The sequence below is a fragment of the Gopherus flavomarginatus genome, chromosome 17 (genome assembly GCF_025201925.1).
Source record: "Gopherus flavomarginatus isolate rGopFla2 chromosome 17, rGopFla2.mat.asm, whole genome shotgun sequence".
Lineage (NCBI taxonomy): Eukaryota > Metazoa > Chordata > Testudines > Testudinidae > Gopherus > Gopherus flavomarginatus.
Window position 1 is genome coordinate 12947325 of NC_066633.1, and position 16059 is coordinate 12963383.

Genomic DNA, 16059 nt, shown 5'->3' on the forward strand with positions numbered 1-16059 from the left:
GGAGGAGTCAGAGGGTGGGATATTTCCCTTACTGCTAAATGATGAACTAGCAATTGGCTGAGCCCTCAAGGGTTAACTCTCTCACTATACAAGGCAGCAGGAATGGAGGGAGATATGCTCATTTCCCCTTTAAGTACACTGCCTTGATAATTAGATCAGCGCAGCAGCTGCAAGCTCTCTCCCTCCTGAGCCCTGGTGTGTCCCCCCTGCTCTATGGAAGATAGGTATAGCTCCATATATTATATCATCTCATAGAACTGGAAGGGACGCTGAAAGGTCATGAAGTCCAGCCCCCTGCCTTCAGTAGCAGGACCAAGTACTGATTTTGCCCCAGATCCCTAAGCAGCCCCCAATAGGACAGAACTCCAATCCTAGGTTTAGCAGGCCAGTGCTCAAACCACTGAGCTATCCCTCTCCCCTTGGGGTAAGGGGAGTGCAGGAGCAGGGGGACACCCTGACATTAGCCCCCCTCTTCCTTCCCTCCCCCCCCGCACAGCAAACAAGAGTCTCAGGGAGCAGCCCCAAGGCAGAGGGCAGGTGCAGCACATGGCAATGGGGGGAGGGACAGCTGCAAATGCTAGCCTGCTGGGCAGCTGCTGCACAGGGAACTTAGGGGAGCGGGGAGCTGATAGGGGGGCTGCCGGTCCACCCTGGTTCCAAGCTCCCACCACCTAGCTGCAATGGGCTGCTCTTTCTGCAAGCAGTAGACAAAGCAGGCGGCTGCCAAATGACATTAGAAGGGAGCATTACACAACTTTAAACAAGCATGTTCCCTAACTGATCAGCAAGGTAACAAGGAAAGTGAGGAGTTACTGTATGCTATCTAACCAAGTGCTGCCTGCTGTGCAATTGAAACACTCACCTCTTGTTTGCTCATCCAGTTGTCAACTTGTTCAGTGTCTCTATAGAAGAGCTGCAGGTCCATACACTGTTCATACTGCTGTCTGCGTAGTTCCCACAGCTCTAGAAGGGCAGTTCTTTCATCTGAAAGGATGGTCAGCTGAGGGGTGGGGAAGAAACACATGCTCAATACAGGAAGCGTGGTTCTTTTCCATCTCAACAACAGCAAAATCAACCATGGGCTCTATAAAGCAGTGATTGTGTATGTGTCACCTTTTCAGTCTCCAGAACACTTCACAAGAGAGTTCAAACACCTCACTCGACTTCTGAAATTCCTCACTTCCTTCCCACAACCAGGACATCTAAACTGCTTTTTCAGCCAGCACACAATAACAAAGGATTCTCTTAGTTTAAGAGCCAAAGCTATGAAATACACAGTGTGTTCCATCACAGCAAACTTGAAAGCATGGGTAATAGAGATATACTTGTTCTATTAGAGAATTCATTTTTCCAGTGGGAAAATCAAGAAGTGTCACTAGCTTCAAACGGAGGTTATGCCAAATTGAAGGATGAGAAGAGCATGTTGCTTAAATTAAGGAGAAAAGGGAGAATAATCTAGTCAAATACTTTTGCATCCAGGCTCAAACAAAAACTGCATACCTCGCTAAAAACTAAGAGAGGAATGGAAACACATTACAACTTTTCCAGCTCCTCTTTTTAGAGCTGTCCAACTTACCTTTTCTCTAACTTCATCAGAGGCATAGTGCCCAGCAGCCAGCAAGGCCTGACCAGATTCATCAGCAGATTTAAAGCTATCTTCATGAGCATCAATTTCTCCCTATGGAAAACAACAAATACACACACGGTTTCTAAAATTCTAAAGGAAAACAAACCCAATTATTTTAAGATATTATTAAAATATGAACTTGAAAATCAGGCCAGATACTGAAAAAGAAGCCAAAGACAGCATTCAGATATCCAGAGTATTAACGGACATTTAATTATCTATATATGAAAACAGAGTCCAATGTCTCGTATCAGTAATGCAGATCTAATTCAAATGTGACTAGTAAATAGAAGCTACAAGTCAGATTTCAAGATACCTCTACGTATTCATGGAAACCCTATAAGGCTGGAGAATTTAAACAGCCATCAAAGAAATTTAGTCATAGCTTTAGTGAAGCTCATGTAGAAAGAGTAACTAAGTAAACACGACTTGAATATACAGAAAGGAAAGATGTGTGAGTGATAGTAATGTTCTACCTGAAATTATCTTTAGAATGTCATGTGGAAACCACATAATGGGACTCTAGGATATAAAACATGAGCCTGCTCCACTATAATCCTGCAGTGTATACACGTGTGATAATATAGAGGGTGTGATACATACACAGAAGCTAAGAAATTCAAGTCTAGAGTGATCATATTAGATAGATGCTATCTTAATTCATTTATTTTAGGAGTGGAGGAGAAGAGAGGAAAGGAAAGCACGAATGGAGTTAAGATGCTAATCTAGATTCCTACAATTAATCTCCTTGTTTGTGTAGGTTTCAGTTCAACTCAACTTTTTTTTTAAAAAAGCCTTTATTGTTTCCAATTTTTCTTTAATAAGAAATTATCTGAAACACAGTTCAGTATTTGCTCATTTGTGTATCGACCTATTAAACAAGAAGCAAAAATCTGAACTCTTAAATCAGAACAGGCCGCTATGTAGTACATGCAACTGAAATTATATAAATTCAAAGCATGCTAATGCTACAACATACTGTGATTCAGAAGACCGCATTAAACCTGTACATATAAACCAGTCTCCAAGTGAGGCCAAGCAGATTACACTACATGGCTGTGATTACCTTATGCTCCTGATGCCTATCAAGCAGAGCTTCAGCTCCAGCTACGTCATTGGCAAGTTCATCAGCATTAATTAGAGCCTTCATTTCGGTCACCCAGCTGGTAAGGTCACGAAAGTCTGCAAGGAAGCGCTGCAATCTTTGGAAAACAAATGGCAGAAGTCATTTATGTGCACAGGGTCTCCATCCTTACCCTTTTTTGCAACACGGAACGTTCACGTTAAGTTTCTGAGAAAAGTTCATAAAAATAACTAATAACGTAATGATTATAGTAACCAGCCAAATTACAATCTCAACTCCCGAGATAAACTCGACCTATTTCTATACCTTAAAGGATTAAAGGTCAAGGGAGATATTTTCTGATATTTTTAAGTTTTCACCCAATTTTCCTCAGGGAAACGTGGTATATCACCTGAGTTGAAAGGAAAAGGAATACTTCTAACTGCAAGCTTGCATGCTAGGAGCCAAGAGGAAACAAGGGCAGTAATAACGTGGTGATTCTCAAAATGATCTAAAGAAGACGTCTACGTGACCCACAGACCTGCTTCTGTTATAACAGTGAAGTATGCACAACTGGGAGAAGAAAAAAGAGACAGTTCAGCCATTTTAGAAAGCTTAAACTGCACATGCCTAGGTCTTCAATAAGAATTCCCTTGTTTTCCTATCAGCTTTTCTTCATATTCCCCTGCCTTTAAGGTTCTTTGAAAAGGAAATGAAGTCTTAATGAGTCCCTGTCAGGTATCTCTTTGACATATGCTGTAACACCCATCAAATTTACTGGCAATACCAAGTTTTAAAGGGAAGCAGATACACAGGGGAACAGAAACAAACCACAAAAGTGACTTGGAGAGATCACAGCAGTGTGGGCTATAGGAATCAAAGGGAGAATCATCATTATTAAACATAAAATCCTGCACCTGGGAGAGGACAAATAGCAAAACACAAAATAAATATAAACAAACAGCCACATGCAACTGAGTTTATTTTCCTTTTGTTTCCTTAAAAATGCTCCAATATTGTTTTATGTAACCAAGCACATTTATGGCTACAGAGAAGCCAAGTAATTAGGAGATTGGAGGCAAAAAGAGAACAAGAGGATCCCATGGGATACAGGAACTGTCATGGTAGATCAGATCAATGTTCCATCTAGTTTGATATCTTTTCCCAGACAGTGGCCAACACCAGAGATCCACAACAGAAAAAGGTTTAAAAGCTATTGCTATATATTATCTTGGAAATGAAAACCCCCTTTTTTCCATTAGAAATCTCTGAACACATTCACTTTAGAAGCAAGATCATGTATTCCATGTACAATAGTTGGGTCTTGAAACACTAACTCATTCAAAATCTTGGAAATGGCCTCCCTTTCTCCTCCCTGCAACCCTGTATTTAATTTAGGTGGAGATGCAAAAGGTCCTCCCAGTGATACAGCGTTCCTACCTATAGGAGTCATTCAGGCGAGCATGCCTCTCTGCTGCCAGAGTGCGGATCTGCTCCCAGTTTGCAATCAGCTCCTCCCGTTTCACTTGGATCTGAGAGGCATTGTGTGGGTGGGACTGCTGCAGACGATCAGCTTCTGCACACAAGGCCTTTACCTAGACACACACACAAACAAATTGCCGTAAGCTTATTCTAAGACAATTATATTATTTAAATCACAGACAAAATGCCTACTTTACGCACCTTATCCTCCAGAGCTGCAAGATCTCTCTCTAGGCCCTCATGCTTGCGCAGCAGAGCCTGCACACTGGCTAAGTCTCTGCCAAAATCATCTGAGGCCATCAACTGCTCTTTCTCTTTAATCCAGCTTATAGTCTCATCCACATCCCTTCAAAAAGTAACACACAAATTAATATGCATTCATCTCTCTTACAAGGAAAGGAAGAAGGTAAAAAGCTTCTACCTGTCACAAATATAACAATGACAATAAAGCCCTGGTGATATCATCCAACTACCATTACACGGAAACTTGTTAATCTTTAGGAAACTAGACAACCCTAGAAAGTTTTACAAGTGTTTTTTAAGATTTGGGAGCACAAATGGCCAGCTGATGTAGGGGCAGATCAGGATTTGTGGCTTCTGTTCCTCCCAGAAACAGTCACTCTTTAAGCCTCACTGATTCTACAGGGCCCATCTCCCATGATTACTAAAACAGATATCCTCCCTCATCCCAAGAAATCACCAAGAGCAATCAGACAGCATGGACAAGGGTGATGAGGAAAGGAAAATCTATCAGAGGCCAGAGTAGCTCCATGCAGACTAGTTAACCAACAGCATGAGAGAGGGACACCTTTTCTGGTGTTTACTTAGGCTGGATTTAGAGGGGGCTTTCAGACAGAGAGGGAGACAGAACTGCCATCTGGCAAGGAAAAGGAGAGAGATGAGGGTTCTAATGGTAAGGAGAAAAATCAGATTATTATTCTGGACATCATTCTAGATGTTGTAGGTTCTTCAGGAAAGAACAATGAGTAAACTGCAAAACAAAAACATGACAGAGGATGTGAAGTGTTCACACAACCTTAAATGTAGTAGAATGCACCATTAGACATTTGTGTGTAGTCAGAGTCATAGGCACCAAACAAATCTGGTCAAGCCCATACCTGTTAAAGCGCTGAACTTCAGCTGCCCCAAAGAGTTTTCCCTGCCTCTGAAGGGCCAGCCCCTTCAGACGCTGCCAGCCTGCATTTACTTCATCCTGCTTAGACTTGATCAGTTCCTCCTCAGGGTGCTGCTCCTGATGAGCAAAAGAAAGATGGCTTACAGTCTATGGAATTATTTCCACAAACACCAAGACAGTTTCCGTGTTTCTACAAGATCAGTTTATAAACACCTTCCCTTTCCTCCCAATCTTTCAACTTTATAGTACTGCAGCAGCCGAGCATCTAATACTTTCATTTGACACTTGCATAAAAACCTATACTTCTTTTTGTACACTGTAGGCATTTGGAAAAGCAATCCCCCTATTTGTCCTGGGATCCCATGCCTTCTCACTCCCAGCTGATAACCTGGTGTAAAAAGTATCAGAGGGGTAGCCATGTTAGTCTGCATCTGTAAAAAGTGACAAAGGGTCCGTGGCACCTTATAGACTAACAGACGTATTGGAGCATAAGCTTTCAAGAGCTTATGCTCCAATACGTATGTTAGTCTATAAGGTGCCACAGGACTCTTTGTCGCAGGTGTAAAAAATTACAGTCCTGGAGAAACAGTTTTAACTTCAGGTCTTCATGAGAGTTTGTCAGTTTCTCCTATAAAACCACTCCTCACAGGGTTTTCCTTTGAGGAATGTTCTTCTCTAACAGAGCTTTACTCAATCTACCCAGCAGAACAATCCCTGCTGAGAAAAGTCAGCATCTATAGATCGATCCCATATGCAAGTACAGTTGCCTCTGTTTCTTTCCAAGGTGACAGCTGGCATAGCACAGCAAATTTTTGCTTACTGAGTTACAACTGTTGTTTCTACAATTATCACAATAGATTTCAGGTACTTACCTATATTTGTATGTGATCAACTTCTGTACATTTTTGGAAAACAACTACTATTATTTCAATTTACTACCCAACACTTCTTGAAGAATCTAAACAGCATCACTGAGGAGGCCTTTTCACAACACACCAATTTTTACCTGGATAAGTTTGCCAGCAAACTGGTTTACTTCATTTACTCTTTCTTCATGGGCTGCCAAGTCTGTCTGAAATTCTTCAAACTTCTTTTGTAAAACCTCAACATGCTCCAGATCCTGGCCAAGTTCTTCTGAGGTCACTATCGCTTCCTAGCATATTAGGAAACAAGAAAATCTCCTCTATCACAAGCCAACACACAGAAAACCTATTAGGAACTGGAAAACCAGCTGTTCTAGCTGCAAAATGTTGCCACTTCAAAGATAGTTACAGTGGGTACGGGAAAACAAAGTTCATTATGCTTTAAAGTCAGTTTTAAAATGCAGACTTAAAGGAACACTGTGTCAACTTAAAATCCACTTCATCTGAAAAATTTTCCACTTACTATTGTTACAAGCAACACCTAAGATTACTATAATAAAGAGATTAGAGAAAAATATTTCTCTACTTTTTCCAGTTTGGTTACTTTGCTATCAGTTTCTCTACAGCAGTGCTTCTCAAACTTTTTTTTTTTTTTGCAGACCACTTGAAATTTGCTTAGTCTCTCGGTGAACCACATAATGATCTTTCCAAATGTTGTTTGTACCGTTAGCTAACTATTGCAAAGCGCTTTGGATAAAAGCGATATATATTAAAAAAACCTGAATAATTAACGTGTTTTTGTTCTATAAATAAAAGCACATAACTCATTTTAATAGCAGTAGTCTTCTGGGAAGGAGGGGAAGGGTCTCTCCCTGGCAGCCACATCCGTGGAGCTGAGGAAAGTTGCCTCTTTCTCTGGCCGCCGCAGTGCTGCATGTCCGAAATTCCCCCACCCCTCCTTCTTACCCCACTGCCCCCTCCCACTTATCCCTATTCCCCCCAAGGCCACCAACTCACCATGCAGGTGTGTCTTCTCCAGGGTCCAGGCACCTAATTAGTGGAGCCATGCCTGAGCAGCTCCACTGATTAGGTGGGTGGCCCTTCATTCTCTTGTGTGCGGTCGCCCAGGTGCGCACCTTAGAGGGAACTATACGTGGACCATCTGAATGGAGCTCGAGGACCACAATTTGAGAACCTCTGCTCTACAGTCATTTGTCTAGTTTGCATGGGTCTTTCCACTGCAACTATTGTTTTTTTTGGTTTGGTTTTTAATCAGGAAGCTGTGGCTGTAAAAACTCAAAAATTGGCAGGCATACTTAGGGGCAAGTACAGTAACTGAAGCTACTTGTAACTCCTTTATTTGACATGGACTAGATATCAAGTTGACATGTCAGGTTTGCTGATTTTAATGAGGGACAGGTTTATGAAAAATATTTTGTAATACTTAATGGCAATTACAGAGGATTTACAAGTCTAAACTCCTAGTGCCACAAAACAGTGAGTCATCATTAAGAAAACCTAGCTGATCATTTTGTGGCTTTTAAACTTTAGTATTGTGGTTTGTGGTTCTGCTTCTTCAATGTTCAGAGAGGTCAAAAGCAAATTGCTCTCTTGCAACGGTTCTCTAAAGATATTCCAGTCACAGCTAAGTACATATAAACTTTTCAATGGGTAGACACTCTCTTTCCATACTGGTTCATTTTAGCTTACGTCACAAAACCTTACTTTTATGTGCTGCAGTTTTCACAATGTAGGGAAGGTGCAGTCAACCACTATGAGACAATTTAAGGTCTTCTTAAGCAAAGAACAGAGTATCATATTTATGGTATCCTCAATATACAGAGAATTTCTCTGTATACCTACCGTTTATAGCAACACAAATAACTACAGCAATTCATAAAACCGTATTTAAATCCCATATGGTGCCTTAACACAATAGGATAGTGAATGTTTTGATAAAACAGATCCATATAAATCCCTTCAAAGAATTGGGATATTGTAAAGGCTATATGATGCAAGTGGATATTCTTTTAACCATAATATACCTTGTCATTGATCCAGTCCAAGACATCTTCGCATTCTCGCAAGTACTGCACCAGCTTCTGGGCTTGCAGCAGCTTGATTCCCTTTTCACGCATCTTCTCTAGCAACAGCTCCCAGAGTCGATGAAGCTCCTGCAGGCGAGTCTGAAAGACATAAATAAGATGTAGACATCATAATTCTATTTCATAAAAGATGAAACTTTAAAATGCAATTATTTTCTCAACTCCTAAAACGATAGAAATTTCCTTCTGAATCCTATTTTCATAAAGGTTATACTAGGTAAAGCATGGATGAACTTCTGTCAACAAGACCACCATTAGACACTTATGTGTAGTCAAGGTCATAGGATCTGAAGAAGAGTTCTGTGTAGCTCGAAAACTTGTCTCTTTCACCAGCAGACAATGGTCCAATAAAAGACATTATCTCACCCAACTTCTCTCTCTATAAGCTTTAATGAAAATTAAAAGAAAAACACACACACACACACGTGCGCGCACACAAATTGCAAAACAGGAAAACAGCTGTTTCACCCATCATTTATAATGCTGTGCGCATTGAGATTTGTAACATGAAAGGCAAGTTAGATCTCTGAAAGATCCTCTAACATGGATACATACTTATTAAAGGTATTTAATAGGCTCAGTTATAGAGGTTTATAGGAGAGAAGGAGCTCACACTACGTGAATCTCTAACACTGTCCAACAGCATGCTGCAAATCATCAAAGAGGAAGAAAGGCATTCAAAGAGAAAGTGACAGCAGCACTGCACGGTCAAAGATTCACCTACTCGTATATGGAGCCCAACTTGAGTAGCAGTCACTATTGGGCGCTGTGCAGTCCTGTATGGCGTGAAAGACTAAACCATTGACAGGTTACCATTCCAAAACAGAATACAAATTAAAGTTTACATTGATCACCGTATGTCCCAGGATTTTCAATGTTTTTAAAGGAATTAGAGCACTTATTTGAAAAGTAATTTCTTACTTTTGTTAAGGATAAATTACAAGACCAAAATATCCTTATACAACGAGATGGCTAGAGCTAATATGCATAATTTACAAAGTGTTCTAAATTAATGACACAAAGTGGTCATTCCGCCTCTGTAAGACTCCACCCTTAACTCAGCTGTATATTAGAAATGCAATAAAATTAATCAGTAAATTTGATAATTGTGAACAGGTCCCGTCACCAATTTCTCTTCTTTTTGAAGAGCTTTACCTTTTAGAGCCTTTTTAAGAAGTGACAAAATAAGAGCTTTAGAATATTTGGAAAACGTATTTGTTCTGTAAAAGAGTTGTGCAACATTGATGTCTGCAAACTACTTATCAATTTGCCTAATTGAGATTTAAATTGAATCAAGACCTGGAAAGGGTGAATTTACACCCCCGCCCTCTCCACCAAATACACCTTAAAAATCATGATGAGTATAAAGTAAGAGCAGTAGCTTAGTAAAAACCGGTGAAGTATAGTCAAGAGTAAGCGAGAATAAGAAACATAACCAGTGGAATGAGAATATATAGGAGAATGAGTAAAGTAAAAGCACTGATAGAGGGTTCAAAGAAAGCTATTTTTTTAATAATCCAGAATTTGTCAAAACTTGTAGCTACTATAGCATATCAATAAGTATTTTAAAAATAGACTTGGTGCTGCGATACACAGTTTGGGAGATTTGGAATGAAGAAAAGTTTTTAGAAAAAGGAGATAAACGTGTCTATTTACACTGAAGAAAAAAACTTGTAGAAAACAAAGATTTCTAACACTCACTCTTATAGTTTCAGATGCAAAATGCCCTTCGTTAATCATCTGGTTTCCAGTCTCATCCAGTTTAATGATAGCCCCTGAATTGGCCTGCACCTCAGCTTCAAAGGCTTGGTGTTTCTGCAGTTTCCCCTGTAAGTAAAATGTTAAAAATGATGAATACAATCTGAGCAGCTGCCTTCTTCCACATGCCCCCAAACATCAGTACAGTTATTACATTTTTTGCACTTGTAGTAGCATTCACATACAGTAAAACAGCACATTTGAAATAATAGCTGTACCATAAGCTTCTTGGGTGGATTCAAACATCTTAATTTTAGTTATTTTATTTTTGTTTGCTTATGTGCTGCAGAGTGTTCAAACACTTCAGAGGTAATCCCTCCCACACAGCATAATTTTCTGCAACCGTAAATTCTATGGGAATAAGAAGAATTTACCCAAATCTACTCACATAATTGAAGTGTCCAATGGATTCTGGAAATAAAAAGGCTGTACTGACATTCCATTCTTTTAAGGGCCAACAAGGTTTAAGTGACTAATCCATTATTACAACACTTCATTAACAGTGGATCAACTTAGAAACCAGTTTACTGAAGAAAGCTTTGCAGATGTTTGTATCCAGCTCCTTTTATCACACTATATTATTTCAGCTACACTTTTACGTTTGTTGTATTTATTCCACAGACTGAACCTGGTATGCTTGGAGGCTAATAGTGCTGGAGTGGAAAGGTGGGGGAGACAGAAATAGGACTTACCTGTAAATTGGTTGGGTCTTTGTAATTCTCATCAGATGCAATCTGGAGTTTCTCCTGGATCCACTTTTCCAGCTCATCTGCATCACGCTGGAAAAACTGGAATCGATAGGAATCTTCAAGCTTTTGGCGTCTCAGAGTGGACAGTTCCTTGAACCTGTGGTATCGATCCAAAACTTGCTGGCGCCTCTCTTGGATATCCTCTGCTGTTTCCAGCACTTTTACACCACATGGATCCATTTTCTGAAAGTCAACAAACGTCAATTAATAACTTTGCTTCTGACATGAAACAAAGGCAAATATGTAAAGATCTGAGTAAGGAAAGTTTGTTTTTAGTCTCACACATGGTTTACTTACAGATCTAGTGTTTCCTGTATAAAGAAACCCTTCTAGCAAGAAAGCATTAGAAAGGAAATGCCCATGAAAAGACTTGGGATATGGCTACACTTGAAATTTCAAAGCGCTGCCGCGGCAGCACTTTGAAGTGTGAGTGTGGTCAGAGCGCCAGCGCTGGGAGAGAGCTCTCCCAGCGCTGCACGTAAACCACATCCCTTAAGGGTGTAGCTTGCAGCGCTGGGAGCGCGCTCCCAGTGCTGCGGCACTGATTACAGAGGCTTTACAGCGCTGCATCTTGCAGCACTCAGGGGGGTGTTTTTTCACACCCCTGAGTGCGAAAGTTGCAGCGCTGTAAAGTGCCAGTGTAGCCAAGCCCTGAACAACCACTTGTTTCTTAAGTCTGGACTGGAGATCAAAGAAAACCCAGCAATATAAATGACATCCACCACAAAAGTATCATGCTAATATCTGGTAGAAATATAATACCAGAGTTAAGTACATGGAAAAAAAGAAGAAAAACTGTCCCCCTATTGCTACTGAAAAAATGTTTAAAATCTTAGGGTTGTTTATTTAAAAAAATGCTTATAACAACAGAAAGACAAACAATATTACTGCTTTTTATAGAACGGCTAAAAGGCCCTATTTATGTTCTCCTCATTCTCTTACACAAAGAAACTTGTAAAACAAAATAAAACTTTCTATTTTACATAAAACTTTAAAACCCAGTACACAGCAAGTTCACATTGTATTTCACAGAAGTCAACTTTTGGGGAAGGAAGAGAAATAGTAGGATTTAATTATTAATTATCCTTCTCTGCTGTATATCTTGATTGCAGTCCTTTTGCAAAAAAAAAAAAAAAAAAAATATTTTGAAATACTTGAAATATTTTGAAAAGAATAAATATTGCACTCCTGCAGCCACTTTCCATTAAAGTTTCACCCCCTTCTAGTTTCTTTGTAGCTTCATCAAAATTTAAATGTAAAGAGGGAGCTTGATCCTCCAATACCAAAACTTCTGATGGCACAGAAGTATTAAGAACAAATGGGACCTAAAACAAAATTCTGTTCATTACAGTCAGTGTCATTAAGAGCTAATACACTTAAACATTTAACCAATCAGTGACCATCCCAGAGATTTTTGCAATGAACATTTTCTGCTTATAAAATAAAATAATTTTTCAGGTTTCAGAGTTTATAGGCAAATTCTTACCTTAATGTGCAGTTATTTACATGTACATCTCCCTGTATTGCTAATCATGTAAATCCTACACATATCAAGATGGAAACACAGTCCAGAGATTGCATCACTCTTACAAGAAAAGTAATGAAAAAAATCACATAAAGGGAAAGACAGGCGATCTCTAGGAGATGCTGTTGAATGAGGAATTGTTATTTAGTCTCTATCCAGCTGTATGTCTAAATCAGAAATGCATCTGGGTATGATTTCACGCAAAATTCCACAGGTGGGAAAAATATATGTTACAAAAAAGACATATTTCCTCTTCAGATTACAGGCACTTGGAAAGGGACCATCAGACAGAAAGGAACACATGGGGGCGAATTCACACATTCCAGAACTCTCTTCCAGCACAGTCACACCCTGCTGTAAAACAGCCATTTCAGCAGCAGTTGTTACACTTGTGAACTCTGAGGCCCCACTGCATTGCGGCAGTTAAAGTGAGGGGACGGAAATTCTGCTATGCTTTAATTTTTTAAGTAATAAAAATGCGTGTTTCACCCATTACTTTCCAAGAACGCTAGCACATGAAAAACGTCTGCACGCATTATATTGTACAAATATACTCAAACTTCAATCTGATAAAAATGGCAACGCCTAAATCAGATTAGCAAATCTGAATCTCACATAACCATAAACCCCAAATGTAATCTCAGCTCAGCTACATGTTAATTTTTCTGACAAAATAGTTGCTCTTTCTACTGTGTTTAAGCTTAGCCTTCAAGCAGAGATGACGTTGAGATCATACGCTATTCATTACTAAAAATGCATTTCTCATGTCCTGTTTTCTAGTTATGATTAAATCAACTTTTTAAAAACTGCTCAAGAGGGGTGGGGTTGGAGAGTGTTTTAATCCTGATCCGCACCTGCTGAACTACATTTTACCTCATTGCTGCCTATTCTGATTATTTATACTACTAGCAAAAATTAAATTCCTGTTTTTTCATTAGATTCCAGCGTTATACTCTTTTGTTATAACCCTACACTTAGCTACTAAAAATGCCTTCAATAGTATATAATTTAAAATAGGAAATATATTTTGTAATTCAACTAGTTAACTGGGTTATCTTTTTGCTGGAATTTACAAAATAACAGACTCTTTGTAACTACAATAAGTAGACCAAGTCAATTGTAAAAGAAGTGCTTTGGTCTAGCAATAATGGACTGTTCTTTCCTGCAGCAAATCAGCTGACATAAGCATGCTTCTGTTCTGCCAAAATGTTATCAGCAGTCACTGGGGAGCTCTGAGCATAAAAGTCACCGATGCTGCAGAATGATGCAGTCTGCATTCAATATTTTCATCTCAACATTGAAGCAACTCTGTGTGCAGCCAAAGAGCAATTCATTGACCTGTTTCTAAATCTTCTGTGGTTTAATTGTATAACTAAAATGTTTCTCCCTTTCTCTATGAAGGGCTCCAACAGTATAAACAAGAAAAGCTATAAAAGCAACTTGAGGTTGTTTAAAAAAATTCCACATAAACATTGTTGTAATTCAGATGTATTCATTCAAATGACTAGAAAAACAACGAGGAGTCCGATGGCACCTTTAAAGACTAACAGATTTATTTAGGCATAAGCTTTCGTGGGTAAAAAACCCACTTCTCCAGATGCGTCTGGGTTTTTTTACCCACGAAAGTTTATGCCCAAATAAATCTGTTAGTCTTTAAAGTGCCACCAGACTCCTCATTTTTGTGGACAAAGACTAATACAGCTACCCCTCTGATACATGACATCAATTGACTAGCTTGACACCAGATAACTCACTTCATTCTTGGTCTCCGTACTTACAGACATCACATTCCACACATTACTGTGCTAGATGACTGAGACTGGCATAGTGCAAGACCAGCCCCTCCCACTGCAATCTGCACTGGGCTGATAAGGTCAGACAGACAGAAAGTTCCAGACTGTTCAGGAAGGCTGTCTGAATTAAATAGGTTGTTTTCTTTTGAAAGCCTGTCTTCCAGATAGCTAAAACCATCAGAAAAATAGCTCCAAAGTGGCACACATATTCCTTAAAAAATGCTTTATGATATTTCTACATTTTCCATTATTCTTAAATACTGTGAAACTATTTTTTTAAAAAAAACCATCAATCAATCAACGTCTCTATGAAAAGCTTGCAAGTTAATGGTTTTAAAACTACCACTACTTTGTCTCAGATTTACTCTTAAATTTTCAATTTATAATCATAGTTTATGTTTTTAAAAAGACTGCAATGGCCAGTGAGTGGAATGAATTTTGAAACAAAAATGTCTATAACTCTCAGACTTCTTCAAATGCACTGTATATGCCAAAGATTAGTCTTCTACAACAATTTTCTTTTTAAAAAAGAAGGTACGTTAAGCATTTGAATGGTTATGTTCAACTGTGTATATTTATAGATACAACAATGCAACAGTAATGTCAGCAACATCATTCAATCACAGAAAGCAGTTGTATCTAGATGGGTTAGCAGAAATTATAGTTGGACAATATAATGGCTGTCAGCATTTTCATTTCTAAATCATGTTTTCAGGGCTTAAAACTTGGCTGTACAATTTGTAAAGTGTTCAAATTCTGTATACAAGATTTTAGCACAAGACCATTTTTATAATTACCCAAAGCTACCGAAACTAATTTTTCAAAAAAGCACCCCGGTATTATGGTGATCAGTACTTTCAGAATGTAATAAAATAGTAACCATCTCTTAAAATAAGCACTTATTGTTTAGTATGCATATAGTGTGCATGCTTGCAGCAAGCCATATGCTTTTACATATACTGCCCTCCTATTCTGACAAAAAAAAAAAAAACCTTAGCAGTTCCAGATACTTTTTTTGTATTCATATGAATTTTAAAGTATTTTAATGATTTTTCATAGCCATTACATTACATGCTTTTCATTTTCTTTCCTTTGACAGGGAAGAGAAGGGGTGATTCTTATTAAACAAAATCAAATAATATACATAAGTAGTAAGAATTTTATCCACCCCCAATGCCAATTTTAATATGGAGAAAGGCAAGGTGGGTGAGGTAATATTTATTGGACCAAATTCTGTTGGTGGGTGAGAGAGAGAGAGAGAGAAATGCTTTCGAGCCACAAAAAGCTCTTCTTCAGGTCTGGGAAAAGAACTGTAATAAGTAGACATCTTATTTTCACTTGTTCCATTCAGGGCTTTCCTGAAGTTTTAGGGAACTAGTAAGCCGTATCTGAAACATTCATAAAGTTTAAATAGTTATATACAATTTATAATGCCAATTTTGGTTTTAACTTAGTTAATATAAATTATCCAGGGTAAAAAAGGGAGAAGAATTCCTGGAAAGGAAGTATGGTGGGGCTCTTTAGGTCTTTGAAGAAAATTCTGTGTGCTAATACAATGTTGGGAAGGAAGTGAAGACGACACTGCAGTATATCATATTAAAATCCTTTATGGGGTTTTTTTAATTTACTGAACTATAAGAAGGGAAATTAATGCCTACTCATTTCGTTTGTTGTTGTTGGAAAGGATCTATTTAAGTTCACAAAATATCAAAACTCAAATTGAGGGTGCAATTTCAGCTTTAAAACCATACTGTGTGTCAATACTTTAGGACACTAGTAAGAAAGATCACTCAAATGCTTAGAAACCCCTGCAACACACAAGCAAAAATGGGTACGTGAAGGAAAGTGTTGCAATAATAAATTCAAATGTCTTGGTTTCTGTCTGTTTAAAGTCAGATCATTTAAAGCTGCTGCATATTAGTATGGACTAACAGCAGAATAGGCAAAATTCAAACAGAA

General features: G+C 38.7%; 1 protein-coding gene across 4 annotated transcripts in view; it reads right to left on the reverse strand.

Moving 5' to 3' along the window:
• SPTAN1 (spectrin alpha, non-erythrocytic 1) overlaps nt 1-16059 on the reverse strand; it is a 67644-nt gene that overhangs the window by 47011 nt on the left and 4574 nt on the right. For all 4 annotated transcript variants that reach the window (XM_050926996.1, XM_050926997.1, XM_050926995.1 and 1 more), the window contains exons 2-11: nt 10726-10965; nt 9977-10102; nt 8216-8356; nt 6314-6460; nt 5291-5424; nt 4374-4518; nt 4131-4285; nt 2694-2829; nt 1577-1678; nt 863-1000 (exon numbers count right to left, since the gene is read on the reverse strand). In XM_050926996.1, coding sequence (XP_050782953.1) covers nt 863-1000; nt 1577-1678; nt 2694-2829; nt 4131-4285; nt 4374-4518; nt 5291-5424; nt 6314-6460; nt 8216-8356; nt 9977-10102; nt 10726-10962 — 1461 coding nt within the window. In that variant the 5' untranslated portion in view covers nt 10963-10965. The remainder of the gene's footprint in view (nt 1-862; nt 1001-1576; nt 1679-2693; nt 2830-4130; nt 4286-4373; nt 4519-5290; nt 5425-6313; nt 6461-8215; nt 8357-9976; nt 10103-10725; nt 10966-16059) is intronic.